At 48.7% G+C, this 25,659-nt stretch overlaps 1 protein-coding gene across 1 annotated transcript in view; it reads right to left on the reverse strand.

Annotated features, from left to right (window-relative positions):
• Positions 1-15,073: 15,073 nt before the first annotated feature.
• Positions 15,074-25,659, reverse strand: part of PIWIL2 (piwi like RNA-mediated gene silencing 2) — a 33,150-nt gene continuing 22,564 nt past the window's right edge. Inside the window, exons 18-22 of the mRNA XM_074981751.1 lie at positions 24,933-25,021; positions 24,028-24,133; positions 20,797-21,050; positions 19,325-19,432; positions 15,074-15,230 (exon numbers count right to left, since the gene is read on the reverse strand). Coding sequence (XP_074837852.1) covers positions 15,074-15,230; positions 19,325-19,432; positions 20,797-21,050; positions 24,028-24,133; positions 24,933-25,021 — 714 coding nt within the window. The remainder of the gene's footprint in view (positions 15,231-19,324; positions 19,433-20,796; positions 21,051-24,027; positions 24,134-24,932; positions 25,022-25,659) is intronic.

A 25,659-nucleotide genomic window follows, 5' to 3' on the forward strand; every position in this document is an offset into this window, starting at 1 on the left:
CTCAGGCTGCACGCCCCCCGCTGCGCACGCTCAGTCCAAGGGCAGACCCCGGCGGCTCCGCCTCCAGAACGCAACCATTGGCCAGCGCCCCACGTCGATGGACAGGGCCACGCCTCCGCCGGCTCCGCGACACGCCCCGGTGGCGGGCCAGGAGCACCACGTGGCACACGGGGCGGGCGGGCTGCGCTCTCGGGGCGCTGTGGCGCGGACCAGGCAGCGAGCGTGAAAAATGCGGCCGGGCGCCGGGAGTCGGCGCCTCTGTAAGAGCAAGAGCCCCTAATTCGGGGCCTGCCCCTGTAAAACTGGGACACCCGGCCGGAGGCGGGGGCGAGAGAGACGCTGCTGGAGCACCGAGCACAGGGAGCGCCTGGGTGCCTCTGCAAAGCCGGTCACAAACACGGGGCTCCCAAATACGCGTGGCTTGGCACCAAAGGGTGTGCTGACTGCGTGTGAAAGAGCCGGCCCTGGACTGTGTGCTCGTCCCTGCGCTCCCACGTCGCCTGTGCGGCAGGCACCACACTCAAACACACCCACGAGACACTTACACACACCCTCCCACCTCCAGGAAAGCAGGACTGGGCACTTTTTCACATGCCGAGTGAGGCCCAAGACCGACTGGAGGCACAGGCAGAGGGGCGGCTGAAATAACCGCAGGGTGGATGATGAGCATAAATAATAAATGAATAAAAATGACCCTTTGCCCTTCTCTAGCCCCTTGCTTGTGAGGTGCTCACACTGCTTTACAAATACTCAGCCCATGGAGTACGGTGGCATCTTACCTCATGTGAACGGGGAAACCAAGGGCTGAAAGTGGCTCGAGGTCCCCATTGAAGGCTCAATCCTCCAAGTCTAGCACCTCTTCCTTCTGACATCTCTTTCGTGAGAAAGCAAAGCCTTTACCTGCCTGTCCACTGGCATCAGATAGAACCTGAGCAGGTCAGCAGCCTCTCACTCATAAGCCTGCCTGGTCACTGGGCAGCAAATGAGCACATAGGCCTATTTAAGAGTGCAATGGGGAGTTTTTGAAGTCCCCCTGTAATGTGAAGCTCCTGTTCCATTCCCCTCATTATACTGTCTGTTGTAAATTGCCCAGCAGCGGTACAACAGCTCTCTCATCTCAGCATTTAGAGAGCTGGGTCAAGCTTAACATGACCTCTAGGCCCTTTGATGATGTGAATCAGCATCTTTTGTAGAGTGGAGATGATAAACCCATGCTTTGTAATGAGCCTAGCATTTAGAGGTCTTTGTCACTTTGTTAAAAGTGGCTGGTGCATGGAGAAATATTCAAGTGAAGGCAGCAGGAGACTCCAAAACCAAAACTCCTCTTTGTGCATTGTAAAAACAAAGGCAAGGAGAGGACCCAGCCCCTGTAGGCCTGATCCCAAGTGGCCACAGCGCACACACAGGTTTGGGCCAATTGCTGCAGTATATATAATCTAGGGTTCTCTGGACGAATTCTCAACCAGGGCGCTAGCAATGTCAGTCATAAGGGAAAAGGCCATTCATACATTAGACACCCGTCTTTCTGGCAGCTGTCCCCCTTGCCCCTCTATCATCACCCTGCTGTCAACAAGTTACATTTCCAGAGCATTTTTTACCCCCAAAGCATTTTATGAGGTGTTCAGGGGAGGCTGTAGTTCTAACAGTAACAGTGTGCAACAGCTTAGGCAAGACAGCAAAGACTGCCGTGTCCAGCTGAAATTCTGGCAAATTTTTGGGAGGCAGAAAACAGTTAATCAAGTGACCTAGCATGTGTCAAGGGCTCAGAATTAATAAACCCACACTCCTGCAAATGTGCCGGGAGGGTTTTGTTTTGTTTTTTTTAATGATCACAAGTTGTCAAGGCTACTGTTTGAAGCCTCATTAAATAAAAAGTAGCTTCAGTAGCCTGGCTCCCCTTAGCCCCGCAGGAACGAAACCTATTAAAGAATCCATGAAGCTTTCCAGAAGAACCATTGAAGAGTTTATTTTCCCCACGGACTTACTGCCATTGAGTCAATCTCAAGAGAACACCACTAGCCATGGTGCAAAAGAGAGGCTGAGTTCCATGTGCTTCCTGGACTACCCTGCAGCCAACTGTGGATGCTGCAAAGATTTTGGGGGCTGCAGACCATAGTTCTTGGTGCCCCAGCAAAGTGCACAGGTGTTGGGCATCTTCTGGAGTTTGGCATGGATTCTGGAGTGAGACCGAAGCCTGAGGTAGCTGCTTCTTGGCACAGGGCAGCAGGGCTTGCCTGAGCTCCTGCACACGGCAGCTGCCAAGGAGCAGTGTGCATGTAGCAAATCATACTAAGAAAATTCCTGACTCCACCAATTTCTGCTCAAAATGGAAAGGCTGGACGCCTGCCTCTCCTGCCACTCAGCAGGGGCTCCACTAGCTTGGACCTTTGGTGCAGCAGGCAGAAAGCACTGCCATAGAGCAGTATAGGGTTACACGTTGGAGTTGTTAATGGGATCGAAGGGCCTGAACAGCATGAAATGGGATCTGGAACACATGAATAGTTTATTAGCTACCCATTTGCCTTCTGTGCTATTGTGGGAATGCCAGGGAGAAGCCCAGCCTTCCACGGCAAGTGTACCCTCTGGAACAAGGAAATGAGCTGTTGTAGGCAGAAACTAGGGTGGATGCTAGTCCACATCATGATTTTTGTTCCCTTTGCTTGTTATCTTCTGTTATTCTCCATGATACCTGCAGTATGAGCAGCTCCCAGAGCATCAGTCCCTGTAAGCTGAGCACTTGGGCAGCCACGCAGGAGAGATTCAGGTGCCACAGAGCTCCCCAGAGCCACCCGCAGCTGGCATCATGTGTCTGTTGGCCGTGCACATCCGCACATGCCTTGGTGCACATAAAATTTATTCTGCGCATGGATGGAAAAAGTTTAGAGGGATTGTTGTCCCAGAGTACTCAGTACAAATAACAAAACAGTTACACTACAGTAGCAGACATCTGATTCCTGAGAGTCAGTCACGTATCCCAAATTACAGAGCAGACCCTTGATCTTGGAGGCAGAAGGCCCAATTGCTGTCTGGATCGAAGGCAAAAAGACCGTTTCTTTTCTGGGCAACAGAGGTGGGGGCTGGGGGAAAGGACATGGACAAGCCTTGGCCCCTGGCAGTAGCAATTAAGGCAGTTTATAAAAAGGAGACTTATTAGGCCAGCAGCCCTGGGAATCGAGATAGTTATAAATACTTAGAAACTACAGGGCTGGGGCAAGGGAAGTACCTAGATACAGGGAATGTGGAGCAGGTAAGGTCAGAGGGGACAGATGTGACTAGATGCTATGTGTCCCCCTCCCAGCCAGGCCAGGTGCAGCAGGCCAGGGGACTCCTGGTGTTTGTACCTGAACTGGTAAGGGAGCAGGCAATGCTGGCAGGGGTTTGCCAGACTCATTCACAGAGCTTCATAGGCCACGGGCCTGGAAGAGACTTCCTGTGTTATTGAGTCCATTTCCCTGCTATCACAGGCAACCCTGCCCTGGCCTCCGATAAGCTCAGCATGGCAGAGGCGAGTGAGAGGTAGGTAAGCATTGCTTAAGCTGCTGTAGCCTGTGCTTCCCTGGAAATGTGTGTGCTCTGATCCCCCCACTCTATCTATACAAATGCATAGCACAAGGGTTCTAGCTGCTTCGCTTGAACCACCAGTGTTAAAAACTTCCTCCTGTTCCTCTGGAACACGCCCGCCACTAAAAGCGAACCTTGCCCTCTGCCCTGCCTCTGCAAGGTGCACTCGCCTTCTGGCACACGGCTGTGAAGAGCCCTAGTTTGCTACGCCCCGTGACTGCAAAATATGTCTAGACCTGGAGCAGTTTGAACTACAACCCATCTCTGTACTTGTTTGTGCAGCACCATGCACATTGGGGATTCTGATCTCTGCCTGGGGCCCATAAAACGATGCCATGTGGCAGAACCGCTGAGAAAGCTGGGCTAATGAGCCTGGCAAAGCTGCGACGAAGCACCCAGACAACCTCACTGGTTTGAGCGACTGTGCCAGTGGCATCGTGGCAGGTGAGATTATTGCCAGTCTCTTGCTACTTGGGGTCGGGACCAGGAGACCCGCACTTTTCATTTTAGAAGGGGTCAAGCCCAGCTAGTGCTGAGGAAAGCTTAAAACCATGAACCAAGTGCAACCTCCCTGACCCAGAAGCCACCCAGTAAATAAATCTCTCCTCCAACAAACTGTGTGATTCACACTGTGTTTTACAGTGTGATTTGTAATGCCAGCCATGCTTTTCAAAGGCAGGGTGCCGGCCTCATTGGTACTTGGCTTCTTACGACCCAGCTCTTGCACCCAGCTCCTGAAAATCTGGTTCTAGCAGGTGGGGATGTACCCAGTGACCAAAGAGTGACAACACACCCCACATGGCTAAGAAAACACTCCAGATGACACTGAGGCAGCAAACGCCAAGGACTTTGGTCAAGGCTGAGGCGTGGGAAGCTACTAAGAACCATGTCAGCAAGAAATAATACTGACTCATGGGACATGAAAATAAATGCCTTGCCCTGGCCCTGGCAGTAGTGTTTGAAGAGATAATTACCACTTTATGGGAAGGTATTATTAAAATAAACAAGTGCTGGGTGAATGAGTTGCTGTTTGTGCATGATAGGTTTACTTTCACCTGTGTCTGGACAGGCTCAGAAATCAGTGTTCTCTCTGTTATAACCATAGGCCAGCAAAATGCACAACCAGGAAAAGTAACATCCATCTGCTACTGCACTGTGACTGAGAGAGGCTGTGTTGCCATTGAAGTCACACACCAGGGGTTGCGCCTTGTGGCAGGGGGTGAAGCTAACCTGTGGAACTCCTTGCCAGAAGATACCGTGAAGGCCAAGAGTCGACAAGGTTCAAAACAGAGCTAGATAATTTCATGGAGGCCAGGTCCATCAATGGCTAGTAGCCAGGCTGGGCAGGGATGGCATCCCTAGCCTCTCTGTCAGAAGCTCAGAATGGAGCAGTTGATTGCCCGTTGTTCACCCTCTCTGACGACAGGGGCTGGGCTAGGTGGACTTTTGACCTGCCTGCATAGGGCCTGTCTTATATGCTCGTGAAGCAGCAGACATCACGCACTCACTCTCAGAGCCCTCGTTGAGGGGGGCCCTGCCATTCACACCTGGCCTCCTCCTAAGACTTAGCCACTCTCTTCTCCAGGCCCAGGGCTTAGTGCAGGCAGAAGACCAGTGCCACCCTGTTTGAATGGTTTTGCTGCGGGATTTCACATGCCTGCGGACTTATTCCACGCAGAGCAGTTCCAGGAGTCTGGCTGCAGAACTTCCAACGTCAGTAGGTAATTCCAAGCAGTAACTCTCATGGCTGATGTGGCTAGTGCAGACCCTAGAATCCCGGGAATAGAAGAAACGTGGAAGCGTCATCAGGTCCCGTCCCCTGCATGCAGGGCAGGAACTAGTATTATCTGGGTAATGACAGCCTTGAGATAATACATTTTCCTGGGGAACACTGAGCCTCTAAGCCGGGCCCAGCCTGGCACAGTTCAGCCCAGTAAGGGCATTGATCATGTGTCTCACTGCAGAGTTAGCTAGGAATTGCACGAGCTGTTCTTTGTGAATTAGCCTAACTCATGCGGCAGCAGCTACAGTGCCAATCAACCTACAGCCTGCTGGGCCCTCCCTGGAGCTGCATGCACTCCAGTGTGGTGCTAAGAGAGGGCAGGGCACATCCCACAAGTCCGAGTGCTGCAGCAGGCTGAGCAGGCCTAGGGATTCTTTTCTCCTAGTGAGTGGGAGGAGGAGTTGTCTGTTCTGGGGGTGCAGGGAGCAGGCTGGGAAGCGGCACTGGGGAGACTAACTGGCATCCGCACTATCACGTGTTCATTGGTAACGATGTTAACTCAGACCGTGAGTCTCTGGCACCGCCTGGACGAGCCCACTCAAGCTCACTTGCACTACTGTGCTGGAAATATGGGTGTGTGGATCTGAACGCGAGTTGAGATGAAGCAACACGAGAGTTTACTTTTCCACGAAGTCCATGGTGCACCCCTTTGTGAAGGGCTGCAGGAAGGGGCTGGGTTTGGGGAAAGCTCATCTAAGGTCTATTGGCCCCACTTAATTTTAAACCTCAGAGTCAAACTTCAAACCTATTCAAGTTAATGCAACTAACCTGCTTAAAGGTAAGCGCGGGATGCAATGCAAGAGTGTTTACGAGACCGAGGCCGAGGCCTTGACCTCCATCTTTAAATCTGACTCCCCTGCAAGTAAATGAGATACCTTGGGATGGGGCTAGGTTATGGACCAAACCAAGCAGAACTGAGGAAGGCGGCTTGTGTTAGCAGGGCACGTGCAGGGAGAGACAGGGGTTTAGACAGAGGATCCATCTCTTTACAGCTAATGACCTTACTCACCTGGTCTGTCAAATAGCCTGGGACCAACACAGCTCCACCACAACTGTGTACATCTTCTGTAACAAGGCAGTGCTAGACAGCCTGCTCACTGATATGCCTGTGCACTCTGATTTTCTGTTTTCAGACTCTCATGCAGAGATAATTTCAGGGTAACAGGCAGGTAAGTTAATGCTGTAGAAGAAAACACAGTCTTGAAATAGTTTGTTTCTTTCCAGTGATGTTAAATTCTTTTTTAAATTTCTCACTGCTTTCTTTGGCCAAACACTTGCTCACTTAAGGTATCTTAAGTCTCTCAACAGCAGAGATTATTTTGGATTCTGGTCAAAGGCAAAAAATGCCACTACCATTTTTGTAAAATGTCACAAAAATCAAGGGGAAATAACGAATGCCTCCTTATCTACCAGAGACGTGTGTGTCCATTTTCGTATAACCAGAGAAGAGCAGCACTGGAAGGAACCTCAGGAAGATAAGTCCAGTCCCCTCCATCATCTAGACCATCCCTGATAGATGTCTGTCTAACCTGCTCCTAAAAATCGCCAATGATGGAGAGTCCACAATCTCCCTAGGCAATTTATTCCAGTGCTTAACCACCCTGACAGCTAGGAAATGTCCAACCTAATCTTCTGCTACAATTTAAGCCCATTGCTTCTCTTCCTGTCATCAGAGGTTAAGGAGAATAATTCTTTCCCTCTCCCTTGTAGCAACCTTGTACATGAAAGCTGTTATGTCCCCTCTCAGTCTTCTCTTTTCTAGACTAAACACACCAGTTTTCACCTACTTCTGACATCAGCCAGAGTCAGATATGCTGAGTGCCCAAGAGTGATTACGGCATCCCCATCATCGGAAATGTCAAACAACAACCTGGGCTTACTTGGTCCTGCCTCAACACAGGGGGTTGGAGAGAGAGTCCTGAGGTCCCTACCAGCCTTCGATTTTTAAGAAGATGGAGCAGGTGAATATTAATACTAATCACAGAGCTTCCCAGATGTGGACTGAACACCAAAGATGAACAGCTGCAGAGTCCCCATCACTGACAACTTTCAATTAAGATTAGGAACATAAGAACGGCCACACTGGGTGAGACCAAAGGTCCATCCAGCGTGCTCTCTTCTGACAGGTGCCCCAGAGGGAGTGAACAGAACAGGTAATCAGCAAGTGATCCATTCCCAGCTTCTGGCAAACAGAGGCCAGCGACATGCTCCCTGCCCATCGTAGCTAATACCCACTGATGGACTTATTATTAGATGTTTTTCTAAAGGATCAGCTCTAGGAATTATTCAGAAGAAGTTCTAGGGCTGTGTTATACAGACAATTAAACCGGATAATTGCAAGTTGTCCTTTCTGGCCTTGGACTCTATGAACCAGAGCCACACTAATCTTTATTAAAACTATTTATTAAGCGACCAAAACTATCAAAGGTTGCACAAAGAATGGAACACAACTTCAGGCAAAGGTCACAATGATAGCTACCGAAACAGAAGGTGTACGCAAATACCCCCAGCTGCACAGAAGCAGGAATGGACTCTTGCCAAACTGCATGAATGACCCAGGGAGAACTTTACAGCATCCAAAGCTTTTCAACCCAATGGCAGAGCTGTGGTAGGCAACATGCACAGATCAGAGCAGGCGTTTGGTTGGCTCCTACCCAAGATTGCAGTGCACAATCCTTTCTGCCATCTCCGGGAATGGGGCTGCTCTTCCTGGTGGGTGGGGATAGGTGACTTTCCTGTTGAAGAAGCAGAGGGTTCATCATATCCCCAGGAAAGGTTCACAACTGTATCCAAGGAACTCGGAAAATGATCCAACATGCAAAAACTTAGAGACGTTTATGTGGTAAAGCAGGGAGCTGGCACTCCAGGCAGACGTGAACACGCGTATTGCCCCCAGCCTGTAGGAGGGCGCAGTGATGGGGAAAACAGCTGTAACGAGCAGGATTCTGCACTTAGAGACTGAGGGAGCGTGGGGAGCTGGTGACTGGGAAACTGCTTTAGGGGGCTCTCTCTCTGAGAGCCCATGGGGGAGAGAGAATGGAGGGTGGTGACGGCTGTTAAAGCCAAGACAAACATAAAGCTAAGGCCCAGCAAGGAGGGAGGGTCAATTGGCCCTTGCCTAACCCCAAGCTAATATTTTTAACACTGGCCAGAGCAACCCCAGCTCTGCACACTGTGGGCTCAACCCCTGTGGCCAGGAACATGCTGAAGTGAGCACCTGTGTAACTGCCACCCCCTTCAGCAAACCACCAGCCAATCCGATAGCTGCTTCTTCCCTAGCTCTGTGCCCATATGGCAAGGAAACAGACTCTCCACGAGGAGCCAGACTGGACTGGAAATTCATCTCCAGGATTAAGTGTGTTGGAGGCTAAACAGGGGCAAGTTTCAGGAGCTTGAATCTTCTCCTCTGCTGCCTTCGGGGACAGCAGGCTTCACCCCCCAGCGAACAGGGTGGGTTTTGAGAGGTTTGGTTTAACCCCTGCGTTAAGTGCAGTCTCTTACCACTCCCTCCCCCCGAGGGTCAGCACTAGGGGACACTGATGGGAAGGGACAGCGCCAGGCCTCCTTGGATCATGCTCTGTTTTTACAGACAGGGGGTCTTAGCAACCAGAACCCCTTCACCCGACCCAGGCTCTGCAGGGGCACCGGACACTGCACCGTTCTCTGAACGCGCACAGAAGGGGCATCTCGTGCTCAGGCTAAGCGAAAAACAAACACGGTGCAGGTTGGCCTTGTACAAACGTGCTCTTCTCTACCAGTGCATCTCAACCCCGACCCCCTCCATGCACCTCTCTCTCTCTCTCTCTGCTGGTACACTTCCTTTCCAACTGGCAGCATGCCCCGGCTATTCCAAGCCTGATCAACAGTTTGGTTGGGGATATGGGCGTACCAAGAATGACCAACTTTACTTCACTGCTAACCTAAGCTGGGCTGGATGCAGCGTGGTAAACACTGTTGCCTGGAAAGTTTATGGGTGTGTCTGCACAGCCTGTAGCAGCAAGTGCCTGGGACCAAGCCCACAGGCTCAGGCATACGCTGCTGTGTTAAGAATAGCTGAGCAGACATTGCACTTCAGGCTGGAGCCTGGGCTCAGATTAGGGTGTGTATCAGAGCCTGCGTTGCAACTGGAAAGTGCACCAAAGTGCAACCCCCTCATCTGCTGACCCCGGCTTGGAGGTGAGCTGTCGGCAGCTGACTCTGGCCATGCTGCGGTGCCTTAAGAGGCTGCCCTGTCACCTAGAGAACCCATTGGTGCCTGTACCGAAGATCTGATGCTCATGGAAGATGGGTTGTGCGACTGTTCTCTGGACTTCTTGCCCTGTTCCTTACCCTAGATGTATTTCATACCAGGGAGCATAGATATTAGCCAGAGCAAACCTCAGCCATGGACAAAAGCAAGCCAATGGAGAGTGTCAAAGCACACAACCCTGGACTCACTGGTCACTGCAAGACTATAACCAGTCCCTGGCCCTGAATGCTCTGCTCACTGCGCTTTGAGTGTAGCCATCTGCAAAGACTTGAGAGCCCAAGGCACTGGCTCACCCAGAGCACAGGGATACCAACCCAGTTCTGACGTCAACACAGCACTAGCATCACACTCATTCGCTCTCAGCCAGGTTTTGGTGAAGGCTGCCCAAATGCGAATGGGCAGGGGTGGGGCGGGGAAGCAAAGCAAGATAAAACCGCTGTGGTTAGCACATTGGGAGGATACATGATTGACCAAAGGGAAATAATTAACCAAGGGGAGGAGGAGGAAGTGTATGCGAAGCTCTGGAGACTTGAAGGGGTGGAGAGAAAAGCCTAAATTCTTGCTTGTGGCAGTCCACTCCAGGCTGTCCTGCTACTGAGGAGAGGGGCAAGCTATCTGCCCAGCCCCTCCAGAGCCTTTGGAGAGGCACCTGTTGGGCAGCACCACTGGGAACACCAGCAACATGCGCCTTACAGCCTGAGCCAGCCATACCCTGCCCATGGCTGTGCGTGCCCCAGGGATGGCATGAGATGGTTTAACATTTAAGCATGAGTTTCAAATCTCTCAGGGATTTGCAGCCTGACAGATGTGACTGTCCTGTCTACAGCACAGGTAGCATTGCAGACATGAGGCTGTCTGCAGGTGGCACAGAAATACCAAGCACAGGTTCCCTCTTCCCCTAGCTTCCATAAAGGCCAGACACCTTATCGACCCAGCCTCGAGGCCCCCCAGCCTCTCGGAGACAAAGGCCCCAAAATTCAAGGTGGGCACCTGACTCTATAGATGAAAAGGGGCCATATTCTTCCCAGGACTGAGCCTGCTAAGTGTTCATTGACACGAGTAGGAGCTGCAGGACCCCGGCACCTTTGAAAGCCAGGTCGATCCTTCAGTGCGCCCCCCCAGGAGACGCAGGGCAGAATTCCACAAGTCCACGGGAGCCGACTCCCCAGCTGCTGCCCTTGTACATCTGGGGCTGGTGTTTTCCAAAGACTCGGGCTGAATCACAAGGCCGGCAGCCCCCGAGACAGAACCAGTAACCAGTAACCAGTCTAGCCTCACATACTTGGCCCTGATTTTGACAGGCACCTAGCCTGCCCAGCGTTGTTTGTGGGTCACCTGGCTAGACGGTCATCTCTCTAGAGCAGGGACCCGCCGGGGCAGCTCTGCCTAGAGCACCTAGCCCACCACCAGCGCTGTACCACAGAAACCAATGGCCCCAGGACACATCTTCGCTCAGAGGAATTGCAGCAATGCAGGGAATGCCTTGTGCTCCAGCAAAGGAGAGGCAGCACTGTTGCACAATGGCCGATGCGGCACAAGATAGACAGAAAAAGAAAACAAAACCAAACCACACCTGTGGCTCACCTTAGGTGCCTTGGAACAGAAAGGGGAAGCTTTGTCCTGTCCCGATGCCTGGTCGCCTGCAGGTGCTCACCCGCTGTCCTAGAGGCGTGGGGGAATTAAGAGTCCTGAGGCTGGGCTTCTGTCCCCAGACCTCAGTAAAGAGTTGGTTTACAGCACTTTGCCATTCTCCAACCTAGCCCGTCAGGTACCAGGGCAGTCTGAAGCTGCCATCCACTCCCATGCTCAGCAGAAGCAGCCAAGATTAGCACCATGCAAGACAGTCGTGACAGACGCCTCCAGGAAACAAGGGCCTTAGCATCAGCCCATAGTTTCAGGTTGCGCAGCAGCCTCTCTTTCCAATGAGGTGGAGGAACAGAATCACAACCTTTTGGGTAAGACCATGTGTAGTATGTAATGTATCATGGGTGTCTGCCCCGGGCTACATATTGAGTAAAGTGTAATTTACCCACCATGTATATACAGGACAAGGCTGGCTACAATGTGTAGTTGTTAACCATGCTCAGTGCTCCTTACTGTGGTAACCCACCTCCGCCAGCCAATGACTTACGTGTGTTTGATTTCTTATCCTGTGCAATTTGGCTGTTAATTCATTGTAAAACATTTGCTCAATAAAGTCACGTTAAGGTCAGCTACATCCTGCACTACCTAGCCAACCAGCTCGTCTCTGGGTTACAGAGGAGCATCAAGCTCTCCCCACACCTGATAAAAAAATAAAAAATAAAAATAATAATAAAAAAAAAAATCACAAAACAACTCTGCGGAACGCCAGCCACTAGCATTCTTTCAGCTTGGTGCCACAAGGCACAAGAAAAGACCCTGTGCTGACAGGTGAGGTGCAGGGGGGAAAAAGACAATGAGCGGAAAACCTCACATCCATTTTTATCAACCAAATCCTCTCTTTAGTCTCAGACTTGGAGGGCAATAATGTGATCCACCTCCTCTAAGGCATTAGGGCCTTACATTCCTGCACCCAGGCTGGTGAATGGAGGAAGCAAGAAGTCAGACCCCTTGGGCCAAGAAACAGACTGAGCAAATGAATCAATGAAATCACACCCTGGTTGGGAGCAATTACGCTGAAGACTGCCCATCCCCCTTTACCAATTTGGGACACTGTTGGTTCCTCTTCCAGATGGTTATCAGCGTACTGCTTCCATTGCTGCCAGATCCTGTTCAATCTGACACATTTGTCTGTTTCTACATACATGCCTGGTGAAAGCCTGCTTTGATACCCTGAGCTTCCGCCAATGGTTCCATGCGTCAGGCCTAGTAAACCACCTCCCCAAACGGAAATTTTTGCTATTTCACTTGTAGTCTCACCACTTAGAATTGGTATATTCCAACGCAAAGATCTTTTTCAACACATTCAGGAAAATGTTTAACAGAGTTATGCTTCAATTTTACTGAGCTTAACAAAACTATAATTTATACAAAAGTTTTTCAACCATTTGGTATTAAAACTGAGAGGAGAGGCTAAAACCCCAGGAATAAGGGGGGATTCTTTAATCATCACCCAGACTGTGGAAGGCTTGCGCGGAGTAATTACATTGGGCAGATGCAGAAATTTTTCAAATGCGACTTCAAAATGAAATCCAAATTCACAGAGAAATCTTCAAGCTTACAGTTCTACTTTGTTATCTCAATGTACTCATAGGCACTTTAAAAATTCTAGAGTTTTTAGCCTCATCCACTCACATACAAATAAAATCGTACTCAACAGCTGAAAAGTTTGAATGTCATCTTTCCTGAGGATGCAGCATGCTTACATGGTCACTGGAAAACTTTGGTGCTTTAAACAGCTATCCCAGCCTTAAGAGACAGAATTAAAAATTAAATTTCTTACAATAATCAGTAACTTTCAAGCACAGATCTGGAGGAAAAAAACCCCAAAAAACCAAATAAAAAAACAAATACAATGTAGGATTCCGTTTTTTAAAGCATTAGATTAATAAAAGAAAATATTAAGTCGAAAGGTAAAAGCTTCAAATAAATTCCTGGTTGACACAAGGGGTTTCTGGACACAGATCAGGGAGTATGTTGTCTTTGGTTTCATACAAGCACCAATGAAGCACAAAAAAGTACAGCAAAAACACAAAAAGTTACATTTAAAAAAACAAGACCTGCTATTGCAAAACACCATCAGATTTTTCAAGTACACCCGGGGCTTTAGTTTGGAAATTAGAAAACAGACAAATATTCAGTACTATTGCACAGGCAGGGTGCTCATTTCAGAAACTTTTTTTTTTTTTTTGGGAACATGGACTGTTTATTTGAAACTCTTTACCAGAAAGATCAATAATATCTCCAGAAAAACTCCTGGCTCGCTACCCAGGCAGCTTGTAATGTGCTATTGCTAAGGCATGGACTGGGATCTAGTTAAAGGCATATTTTAGAAGTCTTATTCCATGGACCATAACGGATCTGTTCACAACCTCAACACCTTTTAGACACACCAAACCTAGTTCTTGAGCAAACCAAAATTTCCTTTGGAGAGGGGAGTCATCTGTGTTTGGACTCCTGGAATTCTGAACCGATCAACTGACAACTTCAAAGGAACTTTTCCCCAGATCGCTCTGTAAAACTTGGGTGTAAGCTGACCAATATGGTTTCATAAATGTCAAGAATTTTTTGGTTTATTGCAACCTATTGTGGTAACTAGAAACTACACAGAAAAGGTGTAAAAACTTTTACAGTAAGGCAGTGAAAAAAGGAATGAACATACGACAAATGCAGGATTTATTTAGTTACTTCCACGCTCTCTAATCCAAGGCAGTAAAATGAGATAATACACATGCATACACAGAGATTATTTGGGCTTGACGTCTTATTGAAGACTTGACGTTGGAGGCTGCATTTATATGACAAGTGCTGAGATACCTCAGCCACCATCCTCAATAACACCTGTCTCCTTAGAGCTCATCCACACTACTGCTTAAGTTGATGCAACTTTTGTTGCTCAAAGGTGTGAAAAAGTTACCCTTTTGAACAACATAGGTAACACGGAGGCAAGTTCTGGGAACACCAGCACTAAGCTGGTGGGAAGATGCCCTCCCTCCAAAATACCTCCTGTTGAGGTGAAGTAATTATGCCAGTGGGAGAGCCATCTTCCACCTGCGCATTCACCTTCACCAGACATACTACAGCAGGGCAGCAGGATCGGTGCAGCCAACATAGCACGATAGTGTAGACTAGCCCTTATGCATATGCTGAAGAAGCAAAACAAACAAACAATCTCAAACTCTCCCCCACCATGGGACCCTGCAGTCCCACGTCCTTGGGCAGCCAGCTGACTCTGGAGCAGATTTAATCATTTGCAACCAAACACAACCTCCTGGAACACCGATTTATCTGTTCCTGTTGCATCTTCATATCCCTTTGCAAACAGCTCTTGGGAAGTACCTGCTCTTAAATGGGCAGGGTTAAGTATTCTTAACCTTAGGTCAACATTCCCATAAAGATAGGTCTAACTCTGCTGATTGTTCCTTTCTGATAACCTGATCCCACCGTTCCCAGGGTGTGTGACATTAACACATTTATTTCTGTGCTACAGAGCCAACCTCAAGGCCATTAGCCCAGCAAAGGGGAGGTGGGTTAATATGCTGCGGCAGAGGCAGCAGACTGCTTTTGTTTTCATACACAGGAAGAGAGAGCAACAGAGGTCAAGAAGCTAAATTCCCCACTGGATTACTGCATCGATTTTAAAGGAGGTCAGGTTTCCGGGTCTAACCTTCAAGCCTCCTTTAAGGAGCCAAGTAAAAAGAAATGCTTAAGCGTCTATATATTTATAAAAACAACCTTAAAGAGTCTCCTTTCAGGGGCAGTAGCAACGATACCTCCATCCAAGTACCATTTTCAGTTTAAGGAGCTGGATTCTCCCTGGCACCTCCCAACTTCCTAGGCTACAGGAAAAAGAGTCTCTCACAGAGCTGAATGCCGGGCTCATGGTGCAGAAACTGTCCTGAGAGAAAGGCCAGCTTGTGAGCATACTTGCAAGGGGCTGGGACTCGGATGGTTCCTGGCCAATTCCAATATATGTGACAAAGCTTGAAAGTCAATCTAGAAACAACAGGAAGAGAGAAGAGTCTGTTAGCATTTATACCGCCCTATTTGGGACACTCGCATGGCTAGCCCACAGGGGACACCAGATGCTTATGGAGGGCTGTCATTTCAAGCATCCTGGAGAAGTGCTCTTTAAGGCCCAACTCTTCTCGCACTGAATTGCCATACAAGGGCAAATCAGTAACCTCCTTCTGACAGCAGCCCCTGAAACATACTTGGAACATTAGGAATCCAAAGGGTAATATATCAACTTTATGAACAGTGTATGCATCTTTAGGAGTTACAGATGGTCTTTGGGCACCTTGGGGGAATTTACAAGGAGCTTCCTGAAGGAATTAAGGTAACAGGGTGGTGATACATCAGTGCCAACCTGCAGACAGGTATACAAGTCAGGAAAACTCCCTCTGCCTTGTGGGAAGCTGCACAGACCCATCTGAGCTGGTTAAAAAGAAGCTACCAAAGAACTCTGCTGTGTAAAGTGACCACCTGCACATAAGGGAGAAACCACTTTCACTTGATCCAACAAGTGACTGCTATAATCCAGGGACCACCTGATGCCAGCAGGGAGCACACAGGGTTGTACTGGGGTTCCCTGGGTTAGACATTTGTGTGCTTGCTCACCGGGGGGGCATGAGGCCTCTAGCAACAGCGAAGAAAAATGTACACATATAGCACATGCAAGGAATTGTGTATCTATACTGAAATTAAGCTCAGAGTTAAGACAGGTCACCAGAGAGACTGGAGACTTCTAGAGGACTACAAATGAAGCTAACTCCCTGCCAAACCAGTGGTGTATTGTACACCTTACATTGTGTGCCTATGTTCATTCTTAGCCAGGGCGACTCGAGAGACTACAACATGTACAGGAGCGAACAGCAGGATAGAGGGGGAGCAGGGAGTCATGCATTACAACCAAATGATGATCTGGTATACCCTGTAGAGTGAAGAGATGCACTGAATCCTGCACTTCAGAGGCACACTGCCAGCATGGATGTCGCACAACAGAAAGGGATTGGCTTGCCTATATGGATTTTGGGTGAGCTTAATACTCTGACACCAAACTGCTTAAGTATGCCTAGGCTCAAGAAAGCACGCTATGGCTTTATTTTATCCATAACCAGTAATACACAGAAAACTGGCTAAGGTGCGAATGGATTAATGGCTCCATGTCTAGTTGGCAGCTGGTATCACGCAGACTTCAGGGGTTGGTCCTGGGGCCAGTTTTGTTCAACATCTTCATTACTGACCTGGATGGTTGGATGGATTGTACTCTTAGCAAGTTTGTGGGTGACACTAAGATGATGGGGAAGTAGATATGCTGGAGGATAGGAACTGGATCCAGAGTCACCTAGACAAACTGGAGGACTGGACCAGAAGAAATGTTATGCGGTTCAACAAGGACAAGTGCAGAGCCCCGCATGTAGGATGGAAGAATCCCAAGCACTGCTACAGGTTGACTGGCTAAGTGGAAGTCCTACAAAAAAGGAGCTGGGGGTTACAGTGGACAAGAAACTGGATCGGAGTCAGCAGCGTGCCCTAGCTGCAAAGAAGGGCAGCTGCAGATTGGGCTGCATTAGGAGAAGCCATGCCACTAAATCAAGGGAAGTGATTATTCCTCTAGATTCAGCACTAGTGAGACCTCATCCAGAGTATGCTCTCCAGTTTTGGGCCCCCCATTACAGAAACAACATGGACAAACTGGAGAGAGTCCAATGGAGGGCAACGACGATGATTAAGGGGCTGAAGTGCATGACTTATCAGAGGCTGAAGGAACTGCGCTTATTTAGTCCACAGAAGAGAAGAATGATGGGGGGAGGGAGGGTTGATAGCAGCCTTCAACTCCCTGAAGAGGCAGGTGACAGAACAAGCAGCAATGGTCTCAACTTGCAGTGGAGGAAATCTAGGTTGGATATGAGGAAAAACTATTTCCCTAGGAGGGTGGTGAAGCACTGGAATGGGTTACCTAGGGAGGTGGTGGAATCTCCATCCTAGAGATTTTCAAGGCCCAGCTTGACAAAGCCCTGGCTGGGATGATTTAGCTGGGCTTGGTCCTGCTTTGAGCAGGGGGTTGGACTAGATGACTTCCTGAGGTCTCTTCCAATTCTTATCTTCTGTGAGGGTGTGGTTTGTGCCCAGGACGTCTGGTTGTTACTGCCTGACTCTCTGTTAAATACACAAACTTGATTTCGTTACAAAAACATATCTAAGTGCTGCATGTGAAGCCCATGGGGAGCAGAAATGAAAGCGAGGTGCACTGTCTCTTTGGAAACAGTGAATTGGATGCTCAGTGAAGAGCTCTGGAGGGCTTGCTGGCTGGACTGTGCCCTGTGTTAGCATGCAGAGGAAGTAGACCGTTCGCAGGCCGAGGGGTGCAGGCTTGTTTTGCCTGTGGCCATTGGAGCTGGGGTGCTGAACCTGGGCAGGCACAGACGATGTTTCCTCAAGTTAAGGACAGATGGTAGCGGAGATGCCTCTCAGCCCTGAGTACCCCCAGAAACTAACAACAAATGTGACCAACAGGGAGAGAAACTGAGGGTGGGGCTTGAAGGACTCTGTTCCTAACAGCGTCTCCATGTGGAAGATGGGTGACTGCCTGGCAGCAGCAACTGATGACTGGGCTTCCATGGAGGGGCACCAGTTTCATGCACCTGATCCACCCTCTCTTTCCCTGGGAGAGCTGTTCTGTATCTCGCCTGGAGCGGCACAACTACAGAATATTGTGAGCTAAGATGTTCCGGCTACTCTCAGGCACGCTGCTCTGGGGGAAGGCGGGGACTCCACCACTCCCTGTAAGCGATGCAGTGCTGACAGAGTGAGGGGCCTTCTCCCCAGATGCTGGGAGCTGCATGTGACCCCTTTTGTGCCCCTCATGAGTTGCCTCTGCTGCCTGGTAATCTAAGACCTACACGAGAAGATGTTTTCTCTAGCACTCCTACTCTGAATAAATACAATTGTGCTTTATGCGGGCTGGATGGTCACTGGTTAACCATGGCAATACCCGTGAAAGAGAAGCACATCGAGTACTGATCTAAAATCAGTTCTGACAACAATGATCACAGAGAACTGCAACTTACACCCTCAGTCCAGAGGAAAAAGTCAAAAGGACCCTGCCACAAGAGAGCCAAGGCTCCAGGTCCGAGTCCCCTGAAGAGGCCACAAAAGGGCAGACAGGTGTGGCTACCTCAGGAAGTGCGACAGCCAACACCAGCTGCTCAGAGGAAGGGGCAAAAATGCCTAGTGGACAATTATAGAATAAGCTGCTCTCAGGAGAGGCGTGTTCCTGACCCTCTCTTTTAAAAGAGCAACAACCTACTTAAGGCCCATGGTACATATGCTCATTATTCACATGCCTGCTCTTTGAATCCTCCTCAGTTAGAATTGCCATTGACAGTTCCACAGGCTAAGTGCTAACTGCGCATTATCTAAAGTAGAGTTTCTTTTCACCAGATTTACATTTATTGCTTTTTTCCAATCCCATCCGCTATTGGAATGTCCGACCTGCCTTCGAAGTACCCATCGCTTTGGAGTCTTCAGTGCTTGAGCTAATGAGCTAAAGCACCACAAGAAGTAATTTCATCTCATTCTGCAAAGGTACTAGATGGTCTGCAGCTAAATTCCAAATGGCGATTGTTTCGTAATCACAGGCCTTGCGGGCCTTTCCAGCTTTGCTGCTGTGCATTGCAAGAGTATTTCTCAACACTAAGTCCTGTTGGAGAACAGGAGATTACAAGAAGTGACCAAGCCAATCAGAACTTGGCCTCATCCTCCCTGGACTTTTGGCCATGACTCCCCCACGGCCTTTCAATAAATTCCGAAATCTCTCAAGCATGTGTTTTCCAGGAAAATGGGAAATAATACGCAAACATGTCTAACTGGCAAGCAATCTTGCCTCATTCTAGCAGGACAAATTTTGCAAATAAATTCAGAGCCTATTTACAAAATGAAGATTGCCGTGTGCTGGATCATATCAATTCACCAAAAAGTCCAATACGGTGCTTCACACAGCAGAGGCAGAGAGCCAAATAGTTCACAGGGCAGAGCGGCTGCTAAATGCACACCTGCAATCATATCAGAAGATACAAGGGAGTTACCTCTGCATGTGGTCAGGACTGAGGTTGGCTGTGTTAAGCACACAGACATATCGAGTGGGAATGCCGCAACCCTGTCGGATGTGATGAGCCAGCAAGTAAAAATCCACCCTGAGAAGGACAGGAGAAACACTTTAATGAGTCAAGTTGTTCACGTGTAAACAAAAGAAAAGCCGGTGGCAGTTCCTAAGCTAGGTCTGTTCCTGGAATTTTACACCTGAAGTGGAATTCGCTTTGACCAGACTCCATTCTTAGTTGAAGTCACAGTATGACGCCACTGTCTGCTCCCTCAGTGTACTCTCCCACAGGGTTACACCAGCATCTACACGTTAAGGATGCAGATGCGTGTTCATCCCCAAAGCATCCCAGTCTACATTCACGCACCACATTCTGTGGTGGGGGGAAAACAGTGCAGGGGGGAAATCGATGAGAAATTTTAAACAAGGACAGAGCAAAACCCCTTCATATCAAAATGCTGGGAGTATGTTTTATGCCATGCCACAGCTGCATTAGCCACAGGATGAGATGCAAGACAGGCGGGATAATATCTTACTAGACCAATTTCTGCTCGTGAGAGAGACAAGCTTGTGAGCTTACATAGGGCTATTCTTCAGGAATAGGTTTAACATACATAAACTAGACCCCTGAATTACGCAGGGATTGGGTTCTCGCGACCCCCAAGTCAGTCAAATTTCACGCACAACTCAAGGGAGCCAGGAAACTCATGAGGGCAGCCGCCTGATCACTTTCCTACCTCCAGAGAGTAAGGGAGCCGGGACCAGCTGACAGCCTGGTTCCAGGCTCTCCTCCATTTGCAGAGCCAGGAAACTAACCAGTGCAGCTGCCCTGGTCAGTTTCCCCACTCCTGTCAGTGTGGGCAGCTGAGAGCCTGCCTCTTAGCTGCCGCTACTGACAGGAGCAGGGAAACCTCTTCTGTCAGGTGCGGCAGCCCAGTCCACTCATGTCACGGGCAGCATCTCAGCTGCCGCCACTGACAGGAGCCAGGAAACTGACTGGAACAGCCAGGCACCTGCTCCCCGCCACTCAGTGTCATGTTAACCTGAGATACACACAACTCGAGTGCGCATATCTTGGGAGCTATTGTACAGAGCTGATGGCACCCACTTAGCAAAGTCTTGTGCGAATGCACTTCACAGTAAATGGCATTGTTACACAGTCTACCTGCCCCAATAGGACCCTTTAGGGCTTAAGGGAAGTTCTGAGGGCTGGAAAGCCTGATCAAATTCATTAGACTGCCCACTCGGACGATAGTTGGCAGTCTCCTGCTGTAAGACACTGCTGAGCCATATTTAACCCTTTGCTCTGGATCTGAGATGTGCACATGGTTTCCATAGGCTAGTAACACAATGCAACTTGACTCTCCGCTTTTCCTGATCATTAGAGAGAGATGGGGAAAGGGTGGGAAAATACAGATGCTGGCAGAGGAAGGACTTTGTGGGTTGCCTGCCACTCACCAGTCTCTGCTGGTGACAGTATGGTCAATTACAGTCCCAGGCGCAGGGGTTTCGAAGTAGTCAGTGGAAGCAGAATAGAGATTGGTGCTGATTTTCTTCTGAACCACAAAGACTACCACCTTGGGCTGGTAGTTCTCAAAGGCTTCAAAGCATTTCTGGAGCTGTGGGATCTCGTAGCTGACCACCGTGTTCAGCTGGCTGTCTGACACCCCATCTCTATAAACTGCTATCTTCTCCGGTAGACAGTGGTTCACCTGAACATGAAACAACACAAAAAAAGCAAAGATCCTTCACCAGAGGCTTTCAAAAAGAGGCTGGACAGGCCTCTGTCTTGAATGACTGAGAAACAACAGATCCTGCATCTTGAGGGGGAGGGGGTCCCTTGTGGGGGAGTCTTTTTGAATTCTAAGAATAAGAATTCTTATTTGAATTGTGGTCCCTTGTGTTCCCTTTGAATTCTAAGAATGGCGAAGAGTAGCATGGGTGAAGTTAACATCTTAGCGCAGTTCAGCCTAATGCTGTCAAGAAGGCCAAATCATATTTGGGATTAGGGAGTCAGAATCCACAAAAATAAGGTCAAGTACCACCCTTAAACTGTAACCAAGTACCCAGTGACATCAAAGGGCACTCGAACATGGACCCGTGAGTTAAAAAGTCTCCGAGGGGTAGCCATGTTACTCTGTATCTCCGCAAAACAAAGCAATCAGTCCTGTAGCATCTTCAAGACTAACCATTTTATTTGTTAGTCTAAAGTGCTACAGGACAGCTTGCTTCATTGTGTTAAAGTCACTGCTGCATGCAGAACTATTTGTTATGAAAGAGGTTAGTAAATGTGAACCTCAACTGCTTGAAAAATCTAACTTTCAGTGTGTTCTTATAACCATTAAGAGTTAACACCTAATTCTGAAGAAGTGCTCTTCAGGCTGAGACAGGGCTGCCTCATTTTCTGTCTGGAAGGTTATAGCCCAATCATGTAGGCTAGAAAATTCATTCTTTCCTTGAAGTGAAAGCCTGCATTGTGTGAAACATAATGGGCCACACAGACTACACAAATAAATTGACACATTACTGATTTTTTGCTTTGGGTTTAAAGGCAATCAATCAGTCTGCTTTTGGACACAAATGACTGCTAATTTAACTGCTGCCCTGGAAGATGCTAGCTCATCCACTTCCATGTGACATGAGTCAGCCGGGTCTCAGTCCAGTCCCCAGCTGAACAAGTAGCCACTTTCTGAAAGCAATCACCACCACAATCAGCTTCCTTCTGGACAGCCTTATAAAAAAAACTAGAGAATAAAGGGGCCACAAGTCCTGAATCCCCTTCCTCCCACTTGAAGGAGCTCTGGAATGAACCTCCATTAAGGCATATTCACATGACAGTATTGGGAAATGTTTGCCCTACCCCTGCCCATGAAGGACCTACCATTCAACTAGGCTTCATTTTCAGAATTTTTAATCTGACACCTTCTAGAAGAAAAACTCGAGATAAAAATCTACTGTATCTAAATTTACACTTTTATAAATAGAACTTCCTTTTCCATTTGTGCCTTTGCAACTCAAAATTAGGCCTAACTCGCCTAACTGCAAAGAGCCACCCTCCCAGACACACGGACACCTACCTGAGCTTAAAGCATACAGATGATCTGCTGAAGAGGTGAAGTGACCAAGCAGCAATATGGTGGCCCTTATACTTCCTTACAGAACGTACCATTCCTTTCTTTTTGCACTGAGGGAGTTTATGGTGAGCTGAAAGTGCAGAGGTGGCTCAAAGACGGGGAATCTAACCAGCTAAGAGGGGTAGTACTACTGAAAGTAAGAAGAGCTATTCAGCAATGACTCCAGCGGCGCACTAGTTTTCAATGAGGTAACGAAGCCAGCCCCGACAGCAGGAAGATCATGCACGGTGTGCCAAACAAGGAACTGTTTCACATTTTAAATTCAAAGGGAGGTCAGCAAAGTCTCTTTTATTCACTTGCTTAACTTCTAATGGTCTCTACTTTTACTTTAGAAAGCCCAATTTAAAACCGTAGTCTTTTTCAGTGGAGATGAACTCCAGGTTGTGTTGGGGATGCTGACACATCACGAACACACGGAGTGACAAAACCATTTATTCACATCCTGAAGCAAGGTACATAGGGCGGGTATACCACTAGCTGTCTAATATCCAGCTTAGGGCTCTCTCTTTGGACAGCAGTCTGGTAGGCATTACCAGACTGAGTCAGACCTAAAGCCATCTAACCCACTATTCTGTCTTTGTCTATTCTGCACTACCTGTTTCAGAACAAGGTGCAATGGAGCAGTGCACCCCTCACACTGGTCTCTACTATCGAAACAAAAAGCAGTCAAGTAGCACTTTAAAGACTAGCAAAATAGTTTATTAGGTGAGCTTTCGTGGGACAGACCCTCTTCTTCAGACCAGAGCCAGACCAGAACAGACTCAATATTTAAGACACAGAGAATCAAAAACAGTGAGCAAGGAGGACCCCTCCACTCTCTGATTCGCTCACCTTGATTATCTTTTTCTGATTTGTCCTCCTTGCTTACAGTTTTTGGTTCTCTGTGCCTTAAATATTGAGTCTGTTCTGGTCTGAAGAAGTGGGTCTGTCCCATGAAAGCTCACCTAATAAACTATTTTGCTAGTCTTTAAAGTGCTACTTGGCTGCTTTTTGTTTTGATAGCGTATAGACTAGCACGGCTTCCTCTCTGGTCTCTACTAGATGGGCTCAATCCCCGAAGCACACAGTTTCATGTTCCTTCCAAATTTTTTGTCAATACATACAATTCTGGATATTCTTGATACCCACAGAACTATCCTCTTTTTAAATCAGTAAGTTCACCCACAGGGACTGAATAAAACAGCAGAAATGTAGCACTTTAAAGACTAACAGAATGATTTTTTTTCAGTGATGAGCTTTTGTGGGACAGACCCACTTCGTCAGATCCTGGCCTCTGGGACTGAACAGAGATAGTGCCTGCACTCCTGAATACAGAAGAGGAGATGGATGCTTTAGACTAGGCAGACTTTTCTCTCAGACGTTTCGTCAATTCTTGTAGCAGTCAGCAGGGCCCCACATGTCTGGGGATGGAGGAGAGGAGAAGTACACTTTACCGGAGAGGGCCCAGCCCAAGCTGCAAACTGTGGTACGTATGCAGAGTGGACGTGGGGTGGGGCAGGTTGTTTATACATGAGTCTTGACAGACAATGAAGAATCAGCTGCAGCATTTCCTCACCTCATAGAACTTCTGTAAGGCCCCGACCAGACAAAGCTTCAAACTGTCTGCAATTTCCTGATGAGGCATCTGGAACACAACCCTAGAATACCACTTAGTGAGAGCACTCGTGGCAGAAGGAGAGAGGTAAATATTACCTACAGGACTCCTGTGAGTCAAAGCATGTGTCTTTTTTCAGATGGTTTTTAAAAGGACTCAGGTACACTGCAATAGAGGCATCACATGATCAGAGATAATACTGGCTGGTCTTTGACATTGGGAATTGGTGACAGCAAACAAACAAGTTACTAAACCCTGCTGAAAAGGACAACCAAGGTTAAGTCAATCTCTCTTTTCTTTTTTCGTAAGGGCAGGGCAGAGCTATAAAGTAACATTCCTGACACAGAAAAGTTTCACTTCCAGGCAAGCGATGTAACTATTCCACCACAAATGCAACTCGCTAACAGTGCAAGTGCAGGAGTGCATGCAAGAGCTGAAAACTTTTCAGCTGTGCCTGACAATGCACAATTTAAATCACAGACACCACCTTTTCCTCCCACAAGAGGCTGTCAAAAGCCTGGAAGAGCAAGACAAACTTCCCAGTGTCTTCCCGTTTTGCTACTGGCCAAGTCCTACTGTGTGCTAAGTTGATCGACACTTCAGTGGAATATGTAACTAGGAGAACATTGATCAAAACAGCAACTGCCCTACTTGGGAGCTGCAGTATATTCACTGTGACAGAGGCTCCACTAAGGAACAGATCCATCTGCCTCCCTCTAGTCCATGGTGAGTGCTAAACTCTGCAAGCAAAGCCTGATTCCAGTGTCAGGTGCACACGCACACCAGCCAAACACTGAGCTGCTCAGGAGCCCAGGTTTTACAGATATGGAAAGCATAGAACCCAGTCGAATTGAGAAACAACTTACTGATTGGTGCTTGCAACAAAGCCAAACACAGAGCGCATCCCCCTGCTGGGGTCATGGTACACATCCATGCCAATCACCATCAGCTGTTTCTGGAAAGGAGAAAGGACGCCTGGTGCAGTCAGGAGCTCCTACTCACAGGCATATTCCCACCACCTCACTGCAAACTAGATTTGAACCAGGGGTATCACCCAGGCCCATCCCATCTTAGCTCTGCTTTTGTCCTTGCACATTTCCTGCTCAGCCCATCTGGCATGTTTGCTGGGGAGTGGGGTCACGGCACGGAGGCTTGCCCAGCTCCCGTACTCCAACCGGGGAGAGGGGACTAGGGCATGGGCATTGCCCTGCTCAGCCCATCCAGACCTCCAGCCGTGGAGCCAGGTCAGGGGCTTGGCCTGCTCCCCCTGCCTAAAGCTCTTGCTGGGGAGCGGGCTTGAGACATGGGGGCTTGCAAGCCCAACCCCCACTCTCCAGCTGGAATGCCAGAGCGGGCCAAGCTCAGGTGCCCTGATCCTGCTCCACAGTTGGAGTGTTGGACATAGCAGGGAAGCCCCCAACACCACGTCTCAGCTGGACTGCAGGGTAGCAGGGTGCACTTCACTTCAGCCCCCCCGCCTAATTTTTTTCAGGCCCCCTGGCCAGAACATCTCTCAAAGCATCAAGGGGCTGGGGAAGAGGAAACCCTGATGGCTCCCACCCCTGCCACCCTCCTCTCTTTGGCCACCCAGCC

The sequence above is a fragment of the Carettochelys insculpta genome, chromosome 31 (assembly GCF_033958435.1).
Source record: "Carettochelys insculpta isolate YL-2023 chromosome 31, ASM3395843v1, whole genome shotgun sequence".
In the NCBI taxonomy this organism is placed as follows: domain Eukaryota; kingdom Metazoa; phylum Chordata; order Testudines; family Carettochelyidae; genus Carettochelys; species Carettochelys insculpta.